The sequence below is a fragment of the Tenrec ecaudatus genome, chromosome 1, assembly GCF_050624435.1.
Source record: "Tenrec ecaudatus isolate mTenEca1 chromosome 1, mTenEca1.hap1, whole genome shotgun sequence".
Classification (NCBI taxonomy): Eukaryota; Metazoa; Chordata; class Mammalia; order Afrosoricida; family Tenrecidae; genus Tenrec; species Tenrec ecaudatus.
This window is the reverse complement of record NC_134530.1, coordinates 105,032,002-105,058,683: the sequence shown is the minus strand read 5'-3', so window position 1 is coordinate 105,058,683 and position 26,682 is coordinate 105,032,002. Positions and strand designations below refer to the sequence as shown.

Here is a 26,682-nt window from a genome sequence, read left to right as displayed (position 1 = left end):
TCTTAATTATATCAAAAAAGAGGCCTAAAAATCATACAATTAAAGAATATAGGAAATACTACCTTTAAGGTCAGCAGATATTCACAGACAGCATAACAAATTCCAATTCCTTCTTCTGTACTAGTACCTCTACCAAGTTCATCAATTAATATGAGTGATTTGTCATTAGCATTATGTAGAATATATGCTATCTGAAAAATATAATTTTAATATTATTCATTGAAATCAAACAGCTATTAGCACAGAAAATAAAATTAGGAGAAATCTAGTTAATATGAAATACATTTTATATAGAAATTCTGATGAGCAGAATATTGCATCTCTTTCTAAAAATATCATGACTCATAATGTGAATAAGCAATATAAATGAAATTAATAATATGCATGCATGTGAAAAACCACAAAGTACGTAAGTATAGCCTCTCTCACTTATTGGCATGGTAAGTAAGTTTCCAAAAACCAGGTCTCTATGTGAAAATTTGTGTGAATATCAGTATTATGTGAAAATGCAGGGTGACCACATCAGATTAGTCACATAAAAGGTAAAACAACTATGAAACTCACTGTGCGGCATAATGTAATTTTCAAAAACATTTTATTAGGGGCTCATACAACTCTTATCACAATCCATACATATACATACATCAATTGTATAAAGCACATCCGCACATTCCCTGCCCCAATCATTCTCAAAGCATTTGTTCTCCACTTAGGCCCTTTGCATCAGGTCCTCTTTTTTTCCCCCTCCCTCCCTGCTCCCCCCTCCCTCATGTGGCCTTGGTAATTTATACATTGTTATTTTGTCATATCTTGCCCTATCCGGAGTCTCCCTTCCCCTCCTTCTCAGTGATCCATCTCCCAGGGAGGAGGTCACATGTGGATCCTTGTAATCAGTTCTCCCTTTCCAACCCACTCACCCTACACTCTCCCAGCATTGCCCCTCACACTCTTGGTCCTGAAGGTATCGTCCACCCTGGATTCCCTGTGCCTCCAGCCCCCATATGCACCAGTGTACAACCTCTGCCCTATCCAGTCCTGCAAGGTAGAATTCAGATCATGGTAGTTGTGGGGAGGAAGCATCCAGGATCTGGGGGAAAGCTGTGTTCTTCATTGGTAATGTAATTTTTATGTCATGATAGAATCTTAATTCTTCAGACAGAGATCAGTGCTCTTCAGGTAAAGTAGCATTTCTGACAATGGAAATTTTAGCCTTTGTTTATCATAGATTGAAAATTTGTTTATTTAACCAAGATCGATGGACTTGGGTGCTATTTCCTGAATTTTAAAAAAATCTTTACTAGATATTGCTTTTGTTGATCAATGCAATCTAGTTGGCTCATTTCTGGATATAGAGAGATATTAAAATAAATATAAGATCAGCCAAAAATGAACAAAGAAGTTGAAAAGATATATTGGCACATGAACTAAGGCTAAACATCATTATGTTTCATCATGTTGAACATTCATTATTCTAAAACCAAATTCATGGTGTTGAGCCAATCCAACCCATGGCAACCCAACACAACTGAGTAGAACTGTTTCATAGCACTTCCAAGGGTGTATATCTTCACATCTTTCTTCTTTTGAGTGACTTATATAGCTGACCTTTTGGTTAGCAGTCCAAGGGTTAACTGACCTCCCTTGTGGGGCTCCTTTACATTAGAGACTCGGGAAATGCAAATAAAAACCCTAATGAGATATCATTCCACACCTACTAAGATAGTTAGGAGCCCTAGTGACATCATGTTATGCAGGGCTGCTATCTACAAGGTCAGCAATTCAAATCCACCAGCTATTCTGCCCGAGAAAGGCCAGGCTTTCTACTTCTGTAAAGAGTTACAGTCTCAGAAACCTAAAAGGTCAGTTCTGTCCTGCCCTATAGGGTCTTATGATTCAGGGTCAACTTGATATCAATGAGTTTGGTTTGGTTTCTCATCTAGGTGCTGCTTCTCTCTCATTGGGCACCTCCTGACAACTCCCATTGGGCAACCTCACTAGGTGGCTATTATCAGAAATAAACAAAAAATAACAAGTGTTAGAGAGGATATGGATAAACTGTAACCCTCATTTTGTAAAATACAAAGTTATGGAACTTCTGTAAAAAAAACTGTCAGGGAGTTCTTCAAAAGGTAAAAACAGAATTACTGCATATACAGTATTTTCTAGCTAAAGATAGACTTAAAACTATATTTGATTTCTTAAGTTCTTCAATCATAGTTTAAGTCTGATTAGATGGGAAATAAGTGATGATAAAAAATCTGTTGTTCGAAGAAAGAAAAATTCTATAGGGGTAAAGAAGACAATGTTCTTAAAAGCATTATATATAATCGCTTCTCGGCCTTTTGGCTAAGATCAAGTGTAAAAGCATTATATATTTTTTGAGATCTTTTCATTTAAAGTCATGCCTACTGGGAACAAAATACTCTGCAAAAGGGTATCGAAAAGGATAGTATTTCTGAAAATAAATATCTCATATATTCCATATAAGAGTATGAAAGTGTATTTTTATCATTCGATAATATTAGCTTTTTAAAACCATGCTTTTCGACAAAACATTTATATTCATTTCCACAGGAGACAGATATTGGAAAGCTGTCTTTGACTGCCCTCTGTCTGTTCAAGAGAGGTACAAGCACAGCTCCATGTTTTAGAATAGAATACTTTCTTACATGACACTTGATCATCAGTGGATGAATTTAGTAAGTTTATCAACGTAAGGAAAATATCATTCAGATACCTCTTTCATTTCCTTCATAAATGTTGATGAGTTTGTTTCAATATCATCATCAGTACTAATTCTTGTAAAAATTTGTTCAGCAATCCTAAAGGAAGAATATTCTGCTGGGACATAGGATCCTGAAAAATAAAAAAGTAAATTGGTTGTTTTTTTTTATTTTAAAAGCTTTTATTGTGGGGGTTTGCAGAGCAAACCATCAGGTTTATATTCAATAATTCACACAAATTTGCTTCAACTAAATTATTACAATACCTTCAATGTACCATCAATTATCCCACTTTCTCACTGTGTTTCTTCAACCAAACATTTACAGAAGAGCTAATACCAAGTTACTCAGATTATTTCAGAGTAGATAAAGAGAAGAGAAATTCCTGAATTCATTTATAAAGCAAGCATAACTCTACCAAACCAGGCAAAGGCATTACAAAAAATAAATTACAGACTGATATCCCTCTTATGAACATACCAAACGCTCAAACTCACTGCCATCGAGTTAATTCTGACTCAAGCAATGCTTTATAACAGAGTAGAACTGACCCTGCCCTGTGGGTTTCCAAGACAGTAAGTAACTCTTTACAGGTATAGAAATCATTGGCTTTCTCTGGAGAGTGGTTGGTGGTTTTGACTGGCTGACCTTGTGGTCAGCAGGCCAATGTGTAATCACTATGCAAACAGTGCTTACTCTCATGAACATAGATGCAAAAATTCTCAACAAAATACTTGCTAATTGAATACAATAATGTATCAAAAAGGAATCATGACCAACTGGGAGTCATACAAGGGTTCATATGCAAAAGCGTATGAAAACATTAGAAATATAAAATCCAATCACATAATAAACAAAGAACTAGATTATTGTATTAATTGATGGAGAAAAGGTATTTGGGAAATCCAAAACCCATTCCTGATTTTAAAAAAAAACACTCACGAAAATATGAATACAGGAAAATTCCTCAAATGTAATCTCAGTGAAGATCATTTTTTAATTGTTTCATTGGAAACTCTTTTTTGTAATCATTTTATTGGGGACTCTTACAACTCTTATCACAATCCACACATTCATCCATGTGTCAAGCACATTTGTACATTTGTTGCCATCAATATTTTCAAAACATTTTCTTTCTACTTGAGCCCTTGGTGTCAGCTTCTCATTTTCCTCTCCTTCCCTCCCTCCCTCCCTCATGAACCCTTGATAATTTATAAGTTATTATTATTTTCTCCTGGCTTACACTAATTGGTCTCCTTCACCCACTTTTCTGTTGTCTGTCCCCCTGAATGTGATCAGTTCCCCCTTTCTCCCCACACCTTCCCCTTCCCCTTTTGGTATGGCTACTCTCGTTGGTCCTACAGGGTTGTTTATCTCTCCTGGATTCTGTGTTTCCAGCTCTTATCTGTACCCGTGTGTACATGCTCTGGTTCGGATTTGTAAGGTAGAATTCGGGTCTTGGCAGTGGGGGCGGGGGGAGGGGAGGAAGCATTAAAGAACTAGAGGAAAGTTGTATGTTTCATTAGTGTTATACTGCACCCTGACAGGCTTGTCTCCTCCCCACCACCCTTCTGTAAAGGGATGTCCAGTTGCCTACAGATGGGCTTAGGGTCTCCACTTAACCCTCCCCCTCATTCACAATGATATGATTTTTTTGTTCTGGGTCTTTGATACCTAATACCTGATCCCTTTGACACCTCGTGATCACACAGGCTGGTGTGCTTCTTCCCTGTGGGCTTTGTTGCTTCTCAGCTAAATGGCCGCTTCTTTATCTTCAAGCCATTAAGACCCCAGAAGCTATATCTTTTGATAGCTGGGCACCATCAGCTTTCTTCACAACATTTGCTTACGCACCCTCTTTGTCTTCAGTGATTGGGTCAGGGGAAGGTGAGCAACATGGAATGCCAGTTTAATAGAACAACGTGTTCTTGAATTGAGGGAGTACTTGAGTAGAAACCCAATGTCCATCTGCTACCTTTATACTAAACCTATAAATATATACACATAGTTCTATTTACCCATCATCATATATAAATATATTTACAATGTACATGCCTGTTAGACCTCTATAAATGCCCTTTGCCTCCTAGTTCTTTCCTCTATTTCTTTTACTTTCCTCTTGTCCTACTATCATGTTCAACTTTCATTTGGGTTTCAGTTATTCCTCTCGGTTTCATTGTCCTTGATCAAGCCCAACTAGGCCTCCTACTCACCTTAGTTTTAAAAGGTAGTAGTTTGCTCTACTTATTTCTCTTTTTCTTACAACATAGCTTTGTTTCTGAATCTGAAATGATTACATAACTCAATACTAATAATTTATTCAGCATTAATATTTATAAGCATGTTTTTACTTCTATTATATGCTACATAATTGTTAGTACAGTGTGATTCAAACTGAATAGTACTTAATAAATAGCAAATAAGAAAAGTTATAACATAATAGGCATACTATTATGCTTTTACATAATATAATCTACTGCTACATGTTCTTAAAATTACATACCTAGACCTATAAAATCAGGCACAAAACAGTTTGAATTGAGAACAGTGAAGCTATAACTTACCAATTTGGGCCATAATCTGACAAAGAGCGATCTGTTTTAGATATGTAGATTTCCCGCTCATATTTGGTCCAGTTATGATCAAAAAATTACTCCCTTCTGTGATATAGGTATTGTTGGCAACAGGTTTTTCCATACTTATTTTTTCAAGAATGGGATGCCACCCCTGCTTGATTGCCAAAGTATCAGTAAATTCTGGCCGAACTAAACAATAAAATAGCAAGAGTTTTGAAATATTAATATATTTAGCTATAAAGAATTTTTGTTTTGTATGTACAATGTTTACCCTAATAGTGAGGCTAATTTCAAACAGAGAAACTATTCTTTCATTCCATTCACAATGGTACTGTTACATATCATCAATTCCAACTTATGGCTATTCTTACATTATAACTGATATATGCTCCTCACCATCATTTTTTCTTTAATTCCTGGAAGCTCTAAGATTTAGCTCCCTGATGCTTTTCTGAGTTACAAAATAGTTCATAAAATTTTCAGATTTGTGTAGGTTAAAAAAATACTAGCCACTGATAATTGATTTTAAAACTGATTACTAGGACTATAAAACTGCATATTTTATACTTAATCCTCAGCTTCAGTATTACTTCAAATTTGGCATACTTGGCTTTCAAAATGAGGTATGAATATAGAGTAAAACAAAATACAAGTATAACCTAGTGCTCAAGCCCTTGAAATATCTCAATAGAAATCTCAAAGGGTAGAGAAAAATCAGACACAAAGATACCATCAATTTATAGAACCAAACAATCATCAAGTCTCTCACTAATTTCTCAGTAGAGGGAGAAGGAAGAGCGCGTGGGAGGACAAGTGAAAACTATCTTGCCAAATGCTTCTGAAATAATAGCAACAAAGCACACGAGAAAATTATTTTAACTATTTCAAAATCATTTGAACATAAAATCATTATTGATAGGTTTGGGTTGTACGATAGTTCTTTCCAAATGAAAAAAAGTGAGGAACATCAAAAATTTTTAAATTATTTTATTGGGGGCTCTTACAACTCTTATCACAATCCAAAACTACATTCCTTGTGTCGAACACATTTGTACATAAGAGCATCAAATCTTTTAATAGTTAATGAAACTACTATAGATTAGTTGATCCCTAAGCTAAATTTCAGCTAATCTATATTAATCATGAAAAATGGAGAAAAGTGTGAAATTGTCAAGGATTTTTGTCTTGTTTGGATCCACAGGCAATGCTCATGGAAACAGCAGTTAAGAGATTAAAAGAAGAGTTGTATTTAGTAAATCTGCTGCATAAGACCTCTTCAGAGTATCAAAATGCAAGGATGTTATTTTGAGGACTAAGGTGCATCTCACCCAAAGTCATGGCATTTTCAATAGCTTCATTTGCATGTGAAAGTTGGATAAAGAATAAAGAAGACTGAAAGGTGCATTGAACTGGTGCATTTTAATTATGGTGCTGTTGAAGAATACTGAAAGTAACATGGAGTGGCAAAAGGTGGAAGAAATTTGTCTGGGAAGAATATGGCCAGAGTGCTCCTTAGAGGCAAGAATGGGGAGATTTTGTCTCATGTACTTTGGACATGTTGTAAGGAGAGACCAGTCCCTGAAGAGGACATCTTAGTTGCAAAGTAGATAGGGCAGAGAAAAATAGGAAAGTCCCCAAGGAGATGACACAATTGCGACAACAAAAATAGGCACAATTGTGAGTATGATGCAGGACCTTGCAGCTTTTCAGTCTGTTGTGTTCTGAATGAATATTCCTACTCATTCCCAAAAGTACCAATTGACATCACGGCACTTAGTGACAATAAGCTACAATCTTGACCCCACGTAGATCTAAATGGTTGTAAAAGCTTGGGCCCAACTTCTGTGCTCCAATGTTCATTGCGGCACAGTTCACAATTGCAAGGAGTTGGAAGGAACCCAAATTTCCATCAACTGATGATTGAATTAGAAAACTGTGGAATATACATACAATGGAGTACTACGCATCACTAAAAAGCAGTGATGAACGTATGAGGCACATAGCGGCATGGGAAGAACTGGAGGAAATCATGCTAAGCAAAGTAAGTCAGGCAAAAAAAGGACAAGTACAACATGAGCCCGCTGAGGTAAGAACTAAAAAAAAAATGCAAAAGGGGCATAGGGAAAAAGTTACTGTATACAAACATCTTTGGAGTGAGGGCTGTGTAGTATGGCAGAGACCAGATCAAATCCAGGGATGCACATGGTAGACAACTGGGAAGGAGGTGGGGAAGGAAAAAAAAAGATGAATATAAGGAAGAAAAGGGGAGCGGGGGCATGGGGCGCTAACCCACCCAAGGGGAGGGTATTGTTTATATCTCCACAGGGAAAGTGGGACCAGACTTCAACCCAGTGCCTGAAGGTGTGAATGCAACCCTCCAGCATGGAGTAGGGAACCAATGGAGAGGTCTGGGAGGCTGGCCCCAGAACCAAATATTAAGTGGATGCCTGCCCCACCCCGAAGAATTTGTTTCAAAAGACGACACTGAATCTGAAGCTCCGGGAGAGGGACATATCTGATCAGACCACACGGGAGTAATAAAGGGGGAGTTGGAGAGAATGGAGCACATCCTGGCCCACCAGGCTTTGAGGATGATGACCCCAATTATAGCAGCCAGTCCACAGAGAGGACCACATGGCTAGCCCTACTAAGAGATATGACGTCCCTCATTGAGCCATGGCCCTGCAGGGGACAGCACTGGAGACACAGTGTGGGAATTGCACCCGACCTGATCCCACCACACCGAGGCAAAGCATTGGGGGAGTGCAGCGGAACAGCAAGGGAATGGAGCAGAAAGGTCCCCCAGGGAATGCTGAAAGTGGACTTTGGGGCCAGGGCGTGGTGCCCCAACAGACTGGACTGGAAAACACTCCTAAAGGCCAACAAATGAACCTTGAACTAACCACAAACTTTTCTTTCTTGATGTGTTTTGTTTTGTTGTCAGTGATTTGTTGTTGCTGTTTTGTAGTATACTGTTGCTTTGTTTTGCTCCGTCTTGGTTTTGTGCATGTTATTATCTCCATAGGTCTGTCTAAATAAGATAGGCTGGATGAACTCTCTGGAGGAAAAACAATGGGACCAACAGTTGAGGGGGGTCATGGGATAGGGGGAGGTGGGGGGTAAAGAAGTGGTGTTAACAAACCCAGGGACAAGGAAACAACATGGGACCCAAATTGGTGGTGAGGTGGGTGTGGCAAGCCTGGTAGGGAATGATCAAGAGTAAGATAATGAAGTATAGCTATAATCCAGGTGGGAACGGAGTATGACAGTGGGACAGGAGTAAAGTAAAGGGAAATAGAGAAAAGAGCTAGGAGACAAAGGGTTTAGACAAAGACATGTACATAAGCAAATATATATGAGGATGGGAAAATAGATCTATGTGCCTATATTTATAGGTTTAGTATTAAGGTGGCGAAAGGACCTTGGGCCTCTACTCAAGCACTCCCTCAATGCATGAATACTTTCTTTTATTAAATTGGCATTCTATGATGCTCACCATCCCCACACAACCGCTGAAGACAAAGCAGGTGAACTAGCAAATGTGGTGAAGAAAGCTGATGGTGCCCGGCTATCAAAAGATATAACATCTCAGGTCTTAAAGGCCTAAAGATAAAAAGCAGCCATCTAGCTCAGAAGCAACAAAGCCCACATGAAAGAACACACCAGCCTGTGTGATCACATCAGGCATCAAAGAACAAAAAGTCCTATCATTGGGTGCACACCTCCATGATATGATCGCTGAGGACAAATGGGTGCATAAGCAAATGTGGTGAAGAAAGCTGATGGTGCCTAGCTATCAAAAGAGATAGTGTCTGGGGTCTTAAAGGCTTGAATGTAAACAAGCGGCCACCTAGCTCAGAAGCAACAAAGCCCACATGGAAGAAGCACACCAGCCTGTGCGATCACGAGGTGTCGAAGGGATCAGGTATAAGAAATCATCATCAGAAAAAAAAAAATCTTACCAGAGTGAATGAAGGGGGAAGTGCAGAGTGGAGACCCAAAGCCCATTTGTTGGCCACTGGAGATGCCCTCACAGAGGGGTCTAGGGGAGGAGATGAGTCAGTCAGGGTGCGATGTAGCGCAGATGAAGATTACAGCTTTCCTCCAGTTCCTAAATGCTGCCTCCGCCCCCCCCCCCACCCCAACTATCATGATCCGAATTCTACCTTGCAAGTCTGGATAGAAAAGAGGATGTACACTGGTGCAGATAGGAGCTGGAGGCACAGGGAATTCAGGGTGGATGACACCTTCAGGACCAGGGGTGTGAGGAGCGATACTGGGAGGGTAGAGGGTGAGTGGGTTGGAAAGAGGGAACCGATTACAAGGATCCACATGTGACCCCCTCCCTCGGGGACGGACAACAGAAACAGGGGTGAAGGTGACGTCGGACAGAGAAAGATATGACAAAACAATAATTTATAAATTATCAAGGGCTCATGAGGGAGGGGGGAGCAGGGAAGGAGGGGAAAAAAGAGGATCTGATGCAAAGGGCTTAAGTGGAGAGCAAATGCTTTGAAAATGATGATGGTAAAGAATGTACAGATGTGCTTTACACAATTGATGTATGTATGGATTGTGATAAGAGTTGTATGAGTCCCTAATAAAATGTTTTTTTAAAAAAAGACTTGGGCCCATAAAATAACAATTGAAAAATTTTAACATATCCATGAGACATGAAAAATACCCATCCTTGCAAGGTACTTAATGATTATAAATAATAAGGTAACAATATATTTTAGAAATGCTATTGCAGATGTTAGCTGAAAATTATAGCAAGTGCAAAATTATCCAACCATAATTATCATATACTAGTACTATAAATTTGTATCCTGGGATATTTTTATCACTGGGATATTTTTATAGTTGAAAAAGAAATTTCAGGAAGTTAACAAAGTATTCAATATTAAAAAATTATTTAATGCTAACATTCAACGTCTCTATATGGACTTCAAATTCAAAAAATCAATGACTGAATTCATGATTTTGGAATGTTTAAATCTTAGAATCTTGTTAGTCTAGAAAATGCTCACATTTAAAACTCATTTTTCTATTAACTTTAGTCCCACCATTCATCTGTCAATTTGTCACACTGTAGTGGTTTTTATGTTCCTATAACGCTGGAACTTATGCCATTGTTATTTCAAATATCAGAAAGGTCACCCATGGTGGACAAGTATCACAGGAGCTTCCAGATTAAGACAGACTAGGAAGAGGACCTGATGATCTACTTCTAAAAAAATTGGGCACACTTCTAATCGTCTTTAGATTTGAACTTACAAGTTTGGAGCATTGTTATTTTCATTAAAATGAAAGCTTTGAGAGTTTTTCTTTCACATTTCTTGCATGGAATTTTTTTCTTTCTGATTTTCCAATTTCTCGAGTAATTGTCTGGTTTTTAAAATGCATTTAAGGATAATTTTACTTTTTCTGTGGTTAGCCTAGGACCATAAGCAGGAGACTTACGTCGACTAAACAGTCTAAAACATTTATAATTGTTATATAAGAGTGCCCAAAGGAATACAGATTTCAGCACGCAATATGATTATTCTAGAGAAGATAACTTACCATAGTCAGAAAGAGTGCAGGCATGAGCAAATGACAGAAGCATATCCAGCATCGACACAGTGTCAGATAGCTTATATAAGCAATGAATATGCTCATAAATTTCACTAAGCAGTTTGCACACTATCCTGAAAGTACATGTTTGATATATATATGTAACAATGCATTTTTAAAAGGACACACAATTGTAATTGTAAGACAATATTAAGTTATCTAAGGTAAAATACATATACAACTCAGTTGTATGTCATAGCCTACTAAGGTTCTATTACCTAGTTTAAATAGGAAGAAACCAAAGTCCGTGTTTAAGGTGCCAGCTACATACCATGTTAACATCAAGCTTTTTAAATAACTCTTATATTCAATAAAAACGTTTTGCATAGTTAAAATCAAGCCATTGCTAGACTTAGACATACCCTGTTTGTGAATAACTTTGTTTTTGAAAATGTTAAGCTCCAAAAAAGGTATTAGTATTTTCTCTTTCTAATTTTTCCCCATCCCCACCCAACCCCCACAAAACAGCCTAACTACTAAAGCTTTTATGCACTAGTTACAATACTGTAATGTAACACAGAAAAAAATATCCCTATAAGAATATAAGTATGTGCTCAAAACATGGATCGATGTTCTAAATAGTTTTAAAACCAATCTTTCTCTTTGACATCATAGCCCGTCAGATCTTAATGTTCTATTTCTTCTTTCTAGCTGTATTTCTGCTTTTCGTGAACAGTATAACAACTGGCATTATTATGATCCTGCTATAGAATTATCCAGGTAGAAAAGATGCAGGCTTAGAGATCACAGAAAAAGAAGAAGTTGAATGAAGTCCAAGATAAGCCTATGATGCATGTGCCAAGTTCTTTTTCGTGGTGGAATACATACAACAAAAGTAACAATTATGGTGGCATTCCTGCAATTAAATTTGCCCTGAAATTTCTGTGAGAGTGAGTGACTCTAGTTACAATGATAGACTTTAAAATCTTGAACTGTTTCAAGGAAAGAAATATTCTTTTTCTGCTAACATTCTTAATTCTACAATTGTGTGAAATTGGGCAAAAAGTCCATGAATGAAATTTATCAAATTAAACTAATTTCATTAAATATTCAAATACTTCAAATGCTCTTACATATAAGTCATATGATAGATTTCTCTTAAAGACTCTTGGCATCTTTCATTCATCTTAATTAAATCTGCTGATGTAAAGCTGTAAGAATTTTTCATTTTAGAAATCTGTTAGGAAATTTAAGAAACAAATGTCAAAATAAGTGCATAGTCCTATAGGTATCTAGGTATTTATATTAACCACTTTAATTTCTGAGATACAATATCATAAAAACAAATTTGAATAAGTGACTGTGAAAGACAAAAGGAAGTTCACATCCAGGTATAATATACCCACTTACTGCTATCAATTCGATTCTAAGCCATAGCAACCCTTAAATTGGTTTCCAGGACTGTACATCTTTACAAGAACAGACAGCCTAGTCTTTCTCCCCTGGAGTGGATGCTGGGTTTGAATTACCAACTTTGCAGTTAGCAGTCTAGTGCCTGGCCCACATTTCCACCAGATCTCCTATCCAGGGGTAAAGTCTATCTCATATGTCATGACTATTTTGGCACACTTTAAATCTGTCATGTTAAAATACTGTATCTTTGAACAATACCATATTGTATTACCAATATGCATAATTGGGCTCATGATCCTTACTCTATCTCTGACCCTTACCCCAGAGGCTTGTCCATTCCTGAAGCCCATTCAATCTCTAACCTCATTACTGAGTCCCAACACATTCCTTATCATTTAATTAAAAATTGTACGCAGCAAACTCATTGCTATCAAGTTGATTGTGACTTATAGCAACCCAATGAGACAGGGTAGAACTGACCGTGTGGATTTATGAGATGAGACTGTAACATTTTATGGGAAGAGAAAGTCTCATTTTTCTCACTTGGATTGGCTGGTGGTTTTGAACTGCTGACTTTGTGGTTAGCAAACCAAGATATAACCACTATGACACCAGGACTCATACTCTACCCTTTAGTATTTGGTAATACAATAAAAAACGTTTTTAATCCAATGACTTCGTGGTTCTGTTCGAATCAAAACATATCCCCTAGTAGATTCAATTTAATAAGCCAGCTGTTTTCCAGCTAATTCTGACTCGAGTTGGTCCCATTGATTTCAGAATAGATTTATGACCTTTTAGAAAACCAAGAAACCTGTCCTCCAAGGTGTCTATGGGTGAAATCTTTTGTTCAGTAGACTAGTGCTTTGCATTTGCACAGCCAAAGAATTTAGTTGTAGTAAGACTTTTCCAAATGGATAGACATTGTGGAAGCATTCATATGTGTGTATCGCAAGTATTTCCATGGCCCAAGGGGTTAGAAATATTGTATTTTTAGGCATAGTTCCTTACTTTGAAACATTTAAAACTCTGTTGGGCAAACATGCCCTTCAAGCTGCAAAAAACAAGAGACAGTGCAGTATTTTCCATATTTCTTTTGGATTTTCCTTCTTCCTTTTCTTTTTATCCCCTATATCAAGTTCTCAAAATATTATATTTGCTATTTTTCATTAAGAGTTTCTAAGGTATTCCTAATTTAATGTAACTGTTAAGTGAATGGGTGGGAGTAAAAGGAAAAGTAACTTGCAAAATGTTCAAATATTTAAACGTAAAATATTGTTTTAAAAATATAAATCTACTATAAAATTATAAACAATAATTTTCTAATCACTCTACAGTGTACCTTAATAAATTCTGAAGGAAGCTGGTCACTGGGTCGGTTTGTACAATCTGTACTCATCTGGATGAAAAATCCTCTAGCGGAGCTGAAACTTGTCCTTAAAGGAAGATTGTATTTTTCTGCAAGTTGAGTGATCATTCCTAGTGACCAGACACAAGAAAAAGAAAATAATTAAGGATAAATTTATTCTTTATTTTAAAAATACATGACACGATTTTCTGTTACTCACATAAATAGGAAAATTTTATTATAGTTTTAAAATCTAGATGATTATTAATGCCTAAAAATACAGTAAACACTTTTTAAAATTAGCATTCTAGTGTAAAACAGTCATTCTGAGAAATATTTTGGAGAGAAAATAAACTACAAAATTGTCAACAAAATAAAATAAAATTAAGACCATTTTAATATTTTGTATTTTTGTACTCCACTTTAAAAATATAATCTGAGAGAACAACATGGCTGGCCCCACTATGAGAAATGATGCCAATCAGTGACTAAGGGCGATACAGGGGACAGCACCGGAGACACAGTGTGGGAATTGCACCTGACCTGATCCCACCACACCGAGGCAAATCACTGGGGGAGTGCAGCGGAACAGCAAGGGAATGGAGTGGCAAGGTCCCCAGGGAATGCTGAAAGTGGACTTTGGGGCCAGGGCATGGTGCCCCAACAGACTGGACTGGAAAATGCTCCTAAGGGCCAGCAAACAATCCCTGAACTAACTACAAGCTTTTCTCTTGTGAACTGTTTTGTTCTGTTCTTTGTCAGTGGTTTGTTTTTGTTGTTTTGTTGTCTGGTTGCATACTGTTGCTTTGTTTTCCTCTGTCTTGTTTTCCTGCATGTTAGTGTCTCCACAGGTCTGTCTGAATAGGACAGGCTGGATGAACTATCTGGAGGAAAAACAACGGAACCGACAGTTCCGGGGAGACTTGGGGTGGGGGGGTAGGGGGGTAAGGAAGTGGTGTTAAACCCAGGGACAAGGGAAAAACATGGGACCCCAAATGGTAGAGAAGGGCGAGTGGCAGGCCTGGTGTGAAATGATCAAGGGTAAGGTTGCTTAGAGAAGAGGTATACTCTAGCCCAGGTGGCGACGAAGCATGGTAGTAGGGCAGGAGGAAAGTCAAGGGAGATGGAGGAAAGAGCTAGGAGTCAAAGGGCATTCATGGAGGTCTAGACAAAGACATGTACATGCAAATACATATAGGAGGATGGGGAAATAGATCTATGTGTCTATATTTATAGGTCAAGTATTAAGGTGGCGGAAGGACCTTGGGCCTCTACTCAAACACTCCCTCAATGCATGAATACCTTCTTTTATTAAATTGGAACTCTATGATGCTCACTCTCCCGACACAACGGCTGGAGCCAAAGTGGATGAACAAGTAAATGTGGTGAAGAAAGCTGATGGTGCCCGGCTATCAAAAGAGATAGTGACGGGTCTTAAAGGCTTGAAGATAAGCAAGCGGCCATCTAGCTCAGAAGCAATAAAGTCCACATGGAAGAACACACCAGCCTGTGTGATCGAGTGGTCCCAAAGGGATCAGTTACCAGGCATCAAAGAACAAAAAATCATATCATTGACTGCACACCTCCATGATAGGATCACTGAAGACAAATGCGTGCATAAGCAAATGTGGTGAAGAAAGCTGATGATGCCCGGCTATCAAAAGAGATAGTGTCTGGGGTCTTAAAGGCTTGAAGGTGAACAAGTGGCCATCTAGCTCAGAAGCAAATAAGCCCACATGGAAGAAGCACACCGGCCAGTGCGATCACGAGGTGCCAAGGGACCAGGTATAAGGCATCATGCAAAAAAAAAAGATATAAGTGTGTGTATGTATGTGTATATATGTGTATATGTATATATGTATATGTATACATGTATATATATACCATATTAAATGAAGGGGGAAGTGCAGAGTGGAGACCCAAGGCCCAAATGTCGGCCAATGGAGATCCCCTCATAGAGGGGTTTAGGAGAGGAGATGGGTTAATTAGGGTGTGAGGTAGTATCGATGAAGAACACAGCTTTCCCCCAGATCCTGGATGCTTCCTCCCCCCAACTACCATGATCCGAATTCTACCTTGCAGGGCTGGATAGGACAGAGGCTGTACACTGGTACATATGAGGGCTGGAGGTACAGGGAATCCAGGGTGGATGATACCTTCAGGACCAAGAGTGTGAGGGACGATGGTGGGAGAGTGGAGGGTGAGTGGGTTGGAAAGGGGGAAATGATTACAAGGATCCACATGTGACCTCATCCCTGGGAGATGGACAGCAGAGAAAGGGGGGAAGGGAGACTCCGGATAGGGCAAGATATGACAAAATAACAATGTATAAATTACCAAGGGTACATGAGGGAGGGGGGAAAGGGGAGGGAGGGGGAAAAAAAGAGGACCTGATGCAAGGGGCTTAAGTGGGGAGCAAATGCCATGAGAATGATTGGGGCAGGGAATGTATGGATGTGCTTTATACAATTGATGTATGTATATGTATGGATGGTGATAAGAGTTGTATGAGTCCCTAATAAAATGTAAAAAAAGAAAAGAGGAGAAAAAAATGAATAGGGCAAAGACTGTACAAATGAGCTTTATACAATTGATGTATGTATATGTATGAACTGTGATAAGAATTGTATGAGCCCCAATGAATTGTTAAAAAAAATTAAAAATAAAAAAATATATAATCTATTGAGTTATTATAATTAATTCATAATAAGAAACCCCCTCTACATATATATTTTAAAAAATGATATATTTTAAAAGGATAAGTCATTCACCAAATGAAATTCTTATTTTTTAAATTTTTTTTCAAATGAAATTCTTAAATTCAAATATCTATTGTCAACTTCACATTCATTTCAGAGTTCTTGATAAACCATCCAAAGTTTAAACATTATCTGAAAAAAAGGTAAACATCTTCATGCCTTAAAATAGTCTGTCCACCTGATTTTTCTGCTTTTCTTGATGGTATCATCATTTTCAGGTTAGAAATATCAATTAGCACTAAAGTTACATTTCCTTTTACCTCCATCACCTATATTTAATTATTAACTCCTAATATCTCTTCCTTCTGTTCTTGAAATCCCCTTTTCTCCCATCACTTTCATGCTAAATAATGCTTTTTCAACATTCAATCATTTAGTCTTTCTGCCTCCACACATCCACTTAAATTCATTCAGCACACCAGATTACACCACTTGATCAATTTCATTCAATGAGAAAAAAGGGGGAGAGCGATTATGGGGTCTCTTCGTCCTCTGTGGGAAAAGATACAAAGAATAAATTCTGATGTTCAATGCACCTTTTGCATCTTATCTCTCACTAATCCTGAAGTGAGAGAAAATTGAAGCCTTGAGTTGCATCCTAAAAGATTCTATAGGCAAAATACTGAATGATACAGGAAAAGTCAAAAGAAGATGGGAAGAATATGGTCTCTGTACCAGAAAGAACCAGCTGACATTCTACAGTTTCAGGAAGTAGCATATGAGCAAGGATCAGTGGTGCTGAAGGAAGGAGTTCAAAGTATACTGAGGAATAGCCAAAAACAAAACGTTCAGAATGATCGATTGGAAGGTTTCAACAAGTTGATGAGCACTGGAAGCACATACTCCTTTACACCAGGAAATTTGGAAAATAGCTGCTTGGCCAACTGACTGGAAGAGATCCGTATATCTGTACCATTCCAAAGAAAGGTGATCCAGCAGCATGTTTAAAGTATAGGAAAACATCATTAATATCACGTGCAAGTAAAATTTTCCTGAATATCACCCAGCAATAGTTGCAGCAGTACACTGACAGGAGCTGTAGAGGTACAGATTGGATTCAGAAGAGGACCGAGTACAAGGGATATCATTGTTGATAGTAGATGGATTTGGGCTCAAAGCAAGAATGATGTTTATTTGTGCATTCATTAATTATGCCAAGGCATTTGACTGTGCAGACCATAACAAACTATGAATAATACTGAGAATGGGAATCCCAGAACCCTTCCTTGTCCTCATGTGGAACCTGGACACAGATCAAGAGGCAGTTGGGCAATATGAACAAGAAAATACTGCATGCTTTAAAATCAGGAAAGGTGTGCATCATGGTCATATCCTCTCACCATACTTATTCAATCTGTATATTGAGCAAATAAATCAGAGAAGCTGGATTCTATGAAGAAGATTGTGGCATCAGGATTGGGGGATGTCTTATTTACAAGCTGCAATATGTAGATGACATAATCTTGCTTGCTTACTGATGAAGATCAATGATTGCAGTCTTCAGTAGAGATTACAACTCAATGTCAAGAAAACAAAATTACATGGGAGAGGGGGATGTTGTAGAAATTAAGTGGAGTTAACAAACCCAGGGACAAGGGAAAAAGAAGTGATCAGTGTCGAGGAGGGTGTAAGAGACTTCGTAGGGCTTGATCAAGGACAATGTAACAGAGAGGAATTACTGAAACACAAGTGAAGGCTGAGCATGATAGTGGGACAAGAGGAAAAGAAAAAGGAAATAGAGGAAATAACAAGTAGACAAAGGGCATTTATAGAGGTCTAAATATAGGCATATACATATGTAAATGTATTTATATATGACAATGGGGAAATAGATCTATGTGCATATATATCTAGGTTTAGTATTAAGGTAGCAGATGGATATTGGGCCTCCACTCAAGTACTTCCTCAATGCAAAAACTTTTTCTATTAAACTGACATTCCATGATGCTCACCTTCCCCCGACATGATCACTAAAGCCAAATGGATGCATAAGCAATTGTAATGAAGAAAGCTGATGCTGTCCAGCTATCAAAAGATATAGCATCTAGGGTCTTACAGTCTTGAAGATAAACAAGCAGCCATCTAGCTCAGAAGCAACAAAGCCCACATGGAAGAAGCATACCAGCCTGTGTGATCATGAGGTATCTCTGGGATCAGGTATCAGGCATCAAAGAACAAAAAATCTTATCACTGTGAATGAGGGGGAGTGCGGAGTAGGGACCCAAAGCACATCTGTAGGCAACTGGAAAACCCCTTACACAGAAGGATCGTGGGGAGGAGAAAGTCAGGGTGCAGTGTAGCAATGATGAAACATACAACTTTCATCTAGTTTTAAATGCTTCCTTCCCCCCCCCACTATCATGATCCCAATTCTACCTTACAAATCTAGCTAGACCAAAGGATGTACACTGGTACAGTTAGGAACTGGAAACACAGGGAATCCAGGACAGATGAACCCCTCAGGACAAATGATGAGAGTGGTGATACCAGGAGGGTGGAGGGAAAGAGGGGAAGAAAGGGGGAACCAATTACAAGGATCTACATATAACCCCTTCACTGGGGGGCGGACAACAGAAAAGTGGGCGAAGGGAGACATTGGACAGTGTAAAACATGACAAAATAATAATAATTTATAAATTATCAAGGGTTAATGAGGGAGGGGGCAGGTAGGGAGGGGTAAAATGAGGAGCTGATACCAAGGGCTCAAGTAAAAAGCAAATTTTTAAAATCATTTTATTGGGGGCTTGTACAACTCTTATCACAATCCATACAAACATCCATTGTGTCAAACACCTTTGTACATTTGTTGCCCTCATCATTCTCAAATCATTTGCTTTCTACTTGAGCCCTTGGTATTAGTTCATTCCCCGCCCCCCCCCATGAACCCTTGATAATTTATCAATTGTTTTGTCATATCTTACATTGTCTGACGTCTCCTTTAACCCACTTCTCTGTTGTTCACCCCCCAAGGAGGAGGTTATATGTAGATCCTTGTAATTGGTTCCCCCTTTCTACCACACCCTCCCTCCACCCTTCCAGTATCACCACTTTCACCACTGGTCCTGAAGGGATCATCTGTCCTGGATTCTGTGTTTCCAGTTCCTATCTGTACTAGTGTACATCCTCTTGTCTACCTGGATTTGTAAGGTAGAATTGGGATCATAATAGTGGGGGTGAGGGAGAAGAACCATTTAAGAACTAGAGGACAGTTGTATGAGAAAGCAAATGTTCTGAGAACGATGATGGCAACAAATGTACTATTACTTGATACAATTGATGTATGGATTGTTATAAGAGTTTTAAAAGCCCCCAGTAAAAGGATCTTTTAATTTAAAAAAAGAAGACTAAAATTCTCACAACTGGAACAATGAGTAACATCATGATAAACAGAAAAGATTGTAGTTGTCAAGGATTTAGTCTTGCTTGGATCCACAATCAATGCTCACGAATGCAGCCATCAAGAGATCAAAGGGCACATTACATTAGGTAAATCTGCTGCACAAGACCTCTTTAGAGTATTGAAAAGCAAGAATGACACTCTGAGGATTAAGGTGCACCTGACTCAAATCATGGAATTTTCCTATGTCTTACATGCATGTGAGAATGGGACATTGAATAAAGAAGATTAAAGAAAAATCAATGCGTTTGAATTGTGCTGGAGAATACTGGAAGTACTATGGACTGCTAAAAAGACAAACTGATGTGTTTTAGGAGAAGTATAGCCAGAGGGCTCCTTAGAGTCAAGGAAGGCAAAACTTGGTCTTATATACTTTTGGATATGTCAGGAGAGACCAGTCCGTGGAGGACATCATGTTTGCTAAAGTGGGAGCAAAGAGAGGGAGCCCCCAAGGAGAAGTGACCCCGTGGCTGCAACAATGAGCTGCAGCAGAGGACCCACTGTGAGGGTGGTGCAGGACCGGGCAGTGTTTCATTTTGTTGTGTATGAGGTTGCTTCGTGCTGAAACCGACTTGATGGCACCTAACAGCTCTGTAGGGGATTCTCTATCCCATCCTAACAGGTTTCCTCACAAATCGTTGGATGATTCCTTGTGGCTCTGTACTCCATCTTATGTCATTTCCGGTGTGCTGGATCCCTTTCTAAAGTTACTCCACGCAATAAAACCTTCCATCCCGTACATAAGCTTCACATCCAGTCTATGAACTTCTGCCCTGCTCTCTTTTCTTCATATATTTTATATCCATGTAAATTATACTACAAATATTTCCTTTTTGTCTACCTCCCCTACTGTAACTTGCTTTCCACGCAGACAGGGACTTTGTCTTGCTCACTTACATATTCTCAATATCGAGAGCAGTGCCGACGTTTAGAAGGAGTTCAACAAAGAAATTATTGGATCAGCTAAATTATTACCTCTTCTAGATAAAACAATACCTACACTGAAACCTTTTATTACTGATAGCCTTACGTTTTCATATAACTCATTCGTTTTACAAAGTTAACTCTATTTATGTTTGGAAAATAGACACATTATAAATCTTCAGACATTTAAATTTTTTCCTTAGGTGGTAATATTTGAAGCGGCTTCCAAAAGTTTACAGAAAATACCATTTTCTTTTCATTCATTTTTCCCTGTAGATTTAGAAACTTCCTCATATATTAATAGGGTCTGTTTTCAGATAATCAAATACCTGCAATGTCATCTACAATTTCTGTATATGTTCTTCTAGCTATGTCGAGAAATTCATTTATGTTAGACCTCACTGCATAGCACTTCTGCGTCCTCATATTCAGACAGCCTTTCATGTATCTTGCATCATCATTAATTACTGTTTTAATCTTTTCAAGTATAATTCCAAACCTAAAAAAGAACATTAGAGATAGAAAGCCAAACAGCTATTTTTACTTAGAATTTTAGAGTCATAGTTAGTGACCGAAAATAGCACATTTTATCAGTTGGTACTAATCTAAAATAGCTTCTGACTACCACAAGAAATTCTATATCTGCTAATACAAGGATTCATCAAAAACAAAATACATTCATGAAGAATTGTTTTGAAAATTCTGATTTCACGGTCACCATTCAAAAATCATGTACTAACAACTTATCATGTGCCAAACACAGGGGTGGGTGCTTAGACTCAAAGAAGAATAATATATGGTCCCTGACCTTTGTAGGGGAAAGGATACTAAATTTATAATTACCATAGTTTCTACACTTAACCTCAATTTATTGCTTAACATAATAAAATAGTTCTTGTTCCCCCAAAATCTTTTTGTCATGAACATGGTGCCATTGCTGAAAACAGTATTATAATTAATCTGTTCTACATTTAGAGTATATTTAGTAAACATATACACTATTTTCTTGGTTATATCAACACTTTTATGATAAAAGAGAGAAATCTCTTTTATACTTGCAAATCTTTCCAGGAGAATAACTTCAAAAAGTATTTTAATTGTGCATGGATTTCAATTTTCTATACTATCCTAATTTTCCACTAACAAAACTAATTAATACTAATTAAATTAAAATTTATTAAAATTAAAAACTAACCAATAAATTATAAAATGAAACATAAATATGATTTTATGAAGTTTAAAGCTTATAGTAACCAAAGTAAAGTAATTTTCCATAGAATAAAACAATTGTGATAAGAGTTGTACAGTCCCCAATTAAACAAAAAAGAATAAGAACAATTAGAATTCTGAAAATCAGTTACCAGAAAGAAAAGTATAAGCTTATATTTTATTAATGTTTGAGTGATAAATACCGCTTGTCTTCCAAGGAACCATAGTAAGCTCTTAATAAAGGTGTACTACAGTTCTTCAGTGCAATCTATTACAGAATAAAATAAAAATAATTAGGATAATAAATTATGACAATCTAAGTGTAGTATTTTATACTTGTTTTACTTTATAATTTGTCAAGTGTTTTTTGCCTATATTTTTTCATTTAAAAACTCAGAAGAAATAGTTTTAGTATATAGGTGAGGAAAAATAATTTCTCTATTGCATGACAGATAAAGAGAACATTGGTAATAACTATTTCACTATTATCTTTAATTTCCTTCAGAATAATTGTTAATATGTACTGAATTAAAAGAAGTGGGTTCTTAAAATGCTTACAGTATGGTTCATATAACTCCAAATTTTGGGTTTTATAGAGAATATAATAAAATAGTAATTTGTGTATTTATTACTAGAGCAATTTCTCCTATCTTGAATAGCAGAAATTGGGATTTCATGTGGAAATTACAAGTGATTATTTTTGTTAGGGACTTTCAGGTTGGTTCCAACTCAGAGATGCCCTATACATGCACAACAGAACCAAACACCGCCCAGTCCTGTGCCAGCTTCACAATTGTTTTTATACCTGAGGCCATTGTTGCAGCCATTGTGTCAATCCACCTCCTTGCTGGTGTTCTTTTTCTTTGCCCCTCCACTTTACCTAGCACGTTGCCCTTGTCCAGGGACTGGTATTTCCAGATAACATGTCCAAAGTAAATGAAAGTCTAGCCATCCTTGTCTCTGAAGAATACTCTGGCCATACTTTTTCCAAGATAGATTTATTTGTCCTTTTAGCAGTCCATAATACTTAAAATATTCTTCATCAAGACCACAGTTCAAATATATCAATCTATCTTCAGTCTTCTTTATTAAATGTTCAGCTTTCCCATGTTTATGAGGTCATTGAAAAGACCAGGGTTTCTAAGGTGTAACTGAGTCTTCAAAGTAACATTTTGTCATCTCAACACTAAAAATGTCTTGTGCACCAGATCTACTCAACACAATGTGTCCTCTGATCTCTTGTCTGCTGCTACCATGAACACTGTGTGTCCAAACAAGACTAACTGCTTGACAACTTCAATCTTTCCTCTGTTTATCTTGATGTTACTCTATCAGCCCATTTTTAAGGAAGCCGTTTTTCTCTATATTGAGTTATAATCTACACTGATCTTTATCAGCAAGTACTTGGTGTCCTCCTCACTTTGTGTGTGTGTCATCTGCATATCGCAGTTTGTAATAAGAGTGACTCCATTCCTGATGCCACGCTCTTCTTCATAGAATCCAGCTTCTCTGATTATCTGCTCAACACACATATTGAGTGAGTATGGTGACAGGATGCAACCATGATGCACACCTTTACTGCTTTTGAAACATGCAGTTTTCCCTTGTTGTTCTTCTAACTGTCTTTTGATTCATGTACAAGTTCCAAAGGAGCACAATGAAGTGTTCTGGGATTCCCATTCTTCTTACAGCTATCCATAGCTTGTTAAGATACACACAGTCAGATGCTTTGGCATGGTCAATAAAACACGAGTAAACATCTTTCTAGAACTGTCTTCTTTCAGCCAAGATCCATCTAATATTAGCAATGACATCCCTTGTTCCATGTCCTCTTCTGAATTCGTCTTGAACCTCGGGCAGCTCCCCATCAACATACTGCTGTATCTATTGTTGGATGATCTTCATCAAAATTTGCTTGCATGTGATATTAATGATATTGTTAAACAATTTAAGCATTCTGCTGGCTCGCCTTTCTTTGGAATGGGTAAAATAACAAATCTCTTCCAATCAGTTGGCCAAGTAGCTGTCTTCCAATTTTCTTGTCATAAAAGAATGAGCGCCTCCAATTCCTCATTAACGTTTTGAAACATTTCTATTGGTATCCCATAGGGCTTTCTATGCCAAAATCTTTGCAAGAAGGAGTTAAGTGCTCAGTATCTAACTAAAAGCTGGTTGGTTCAAAGTCATTGACCACACAGTGGAAGAAAGACTTATTAGTCTGCTTCAGTACACATTACAACCTTGGTAACCCAATGAGACAGTTTTACTCTGTTCTTTAGGGTCGTAGTGAGTAGAAATCTATTCAACAGCAAGGAGTTTTGATTAGTGTTTATGAAAGCACGTCAACAAGTCTTTCTCCTGAGGTGCCAAGGGGGGGTACAAGTGACCCTCCTTTGGGTTAGCAGCTGAGCACTTCGCCATTGTACCAGCAAGGTTCCTTGAAAATGTCTGACAAGGAATAGAATCTTTACAGGCTTAAGGCATCTTACCATGGATATTTTTTATTACAAAATAAAATAGAGTGATTTTACAGCAAAGAAACTGACAAAATTAAAATTACCAACAATGAAGGAATAATTTCATGTCCCTCTTGATAAGATGTACTGAGAAGAATATATAGTGATATTCATAGAGTATTACTGTCAAAAATACATATAAGTAAATCTAATCATGAGAAAGAAATTCCACAAACACAAACTGAGGAATGTCCTTTAAAACAATTGACGCTGATTTTTAATGTGTCAATATCAGAGAAGACAAAGAATAGATGAGAAATGTTTCCAGTTTCATGGTATCTAAGGAAACATGGCATTAAGTGTACTGTGTGGTACTACACTGGAACCTGGATCATATGAAATAAAATGTTCTAAAAAATATTATTAGGGGGGGGGGAAAGAGGACTTGATGCAAGGGGCTTAAGTGGAGAGCAAATGCCTTGAGAATGATTGGGGCAGGGAATGTATGGATGTGCTTTATACAATTGATGTATGTATATGTATGGATTGTGGTAAGAGTTGTTTGAGTCCTTAATAAAATGTAAAAGAAGAAAAGAGAAAAAAATGATTAGGGCAAAGACTGTACAGATGTGCTTTATACAATTGATGTATGTATATGTATGAACTGTGAAAAAAATTGTATCAGCCCCAATAAATTATTAAAATAAAAAAAATTTTAAAAAAAAGAAAAAAAATATTATTAGGATAATTCGAATATTTGAACATAGGCTATACCACATGTAACAGTATTTGACCAATGTTCTAAACCCTGAATATGATCATTATACTATAATTATATAAAATAAATCCTTGTTCTTAGGAGATATATACTTCAGCATTTAGGTAATGCAACTTAATCTCAACTGATTGAGTAATAGTAATAATGATAACAATATGTGATATATGTGTGTTTTCTGAATAGAGAAAGAAGAGAGCAATGTAGCAAAATGTTAGAAATTAGTTAATCTTAGTGAAGATTATGGGGATTTATTTTACTATTCTTATCACTTTTCTGTAGATTTCAAATGTTTGTTTTTAAAAAGTACTAATGCTACACATATTTTGTATAACATATATGCATTTACCTTTAAAGGCTCCACAAGTTCCAATGTATGTTTCAGATATATTAAATTTGTTATCTTTGATTCAGCTGCATTAACCTGTAAAGAAAAAAATTCAACTGTGGATACCAAAAACATTGAATACAAGAATGCTTTTTGAACGTTCTATATTTATCATAAGAAAAAAATTCAAAAGTTCTTTGAAAGAGAAATTAAAAGATGATGGAAACTTTTCTAGAATGTTTTAGAGCTCACTTATATTCTACATATTTTTTAAGTATCAACATAGCCAAGCCTAAAGAATGATTAGAAATTACTGGTCTACCATATAAGGATAAGTAAAAAGGTACTGCTGAACAATCATAGAAATCTGTAATAATTAAAAATATCAAAAGCAATGCTGCTCGCAATATGGGGCAGCACCGAAGACAGAGTGCAGAAATTGTGCCTGGTCAACACAAACCCTCCAACCCCGCAAACCCCCCGCCCTGGCCCTCACCACCCCCTGACCACGCACACACACACCAGGAGTAACATGAAGGGATTGCAACAGAGCAGTAAAAGAAGCAACGCTACAAAATCCCTGAGGAATTCCGAAAAGACTTCGGACTTCCTCTAGTTCTTTAATGATTCCTCCTCCCCCTTATCATGACCCCAGTTCTATCTTACAAATCTGGCTAGACCAGAGCATGTACACTGGTACAGATAAGAGCTGGAAACACAGGGAATTGAGGAAACATAAACCCCTCAGAACCAATAATGAGAGTAGCGATACCATGAGAGTAGGGGGAAGGTGGAGGGAGAAAGGAGGAACCGGTCACAATGATCAATGTACAACCCCTGCCCCCTCTCCAGGGGATGAACAACAGAAACATGGAAGAAGTGAGACAGCAGATGGTGTAAAGTATGAAAATTAAAATTATTTCTAAATTATCAAGGGTTCACAAAGGTGAGAGCATGGGGGGGGGGAAGAGCAGCTGATACCAAGGGCTTAAGTAGAAAGAAAGTGTTTTGGAAATGATGATGGCAACATATGTACAAATGTGCTTGATATAACTGATGCATGGATTGTTATAAAAGGTTAAGAGGCTCCAATAAAATGCTTACTAAAAAAAAAGAGAGAGACACTGTTGTTTCTCCATATAGCCCCCATGTAGGACTGTACAATTCTAAAGGTAATATTTCTTCCACAGACATCATATCAAATCATCAGTTTTAGCT

The 26,682-nt window shown here is 37.4% G+C and overlaps 1 protein-coding gene across 1 annotated transcript in view; it reads right to left on the bottom strand.

Annotated features, from left to right (window-relative positions):
• Positions 1-26,682, bottom strand: part of MSH4 (mutS homolog 4) — a 115,585-nt gene that overhangs the window by 24,047 nt on the left and 64,856 nt on the right. Inside the window, exons 9-17 of the mRNA XM_075540106.1 lie at positions 25,486-25,560; positions 22,109-22,173; positions 21,026-21,195; positions 13,611-13,747; positions 11,989-12,092; positions 10,865-10,989; positions 5,288-5,488; positions 2,738-2,856; positions 63-191 (exon numbers count right to left, since the gene is read on the bottom strand). Of these exons, the coding sequence (XP_075396221.1) occupies positions 63-191; positions 2,738-2,856; positions 5,288-5,488; positions 10,865-10,989; positions 11,989-12,092; positions 13,611-13,747; positions 21,026-21,195; positions 22,109-22,173; positions 25,486-25,560 (1,125 nt within the window). The remainder of the gene's footprint in view (positions 1-62; positions 192-2,737; positions 2,857-5,287; positions 5,489-10,864; positions 10,990-11,988; positions 12,093-13,610; positions 13,748-21,025; positions 21,196-22,108; positions 22,174-25,485; positions 25,561-26,682) is intronic.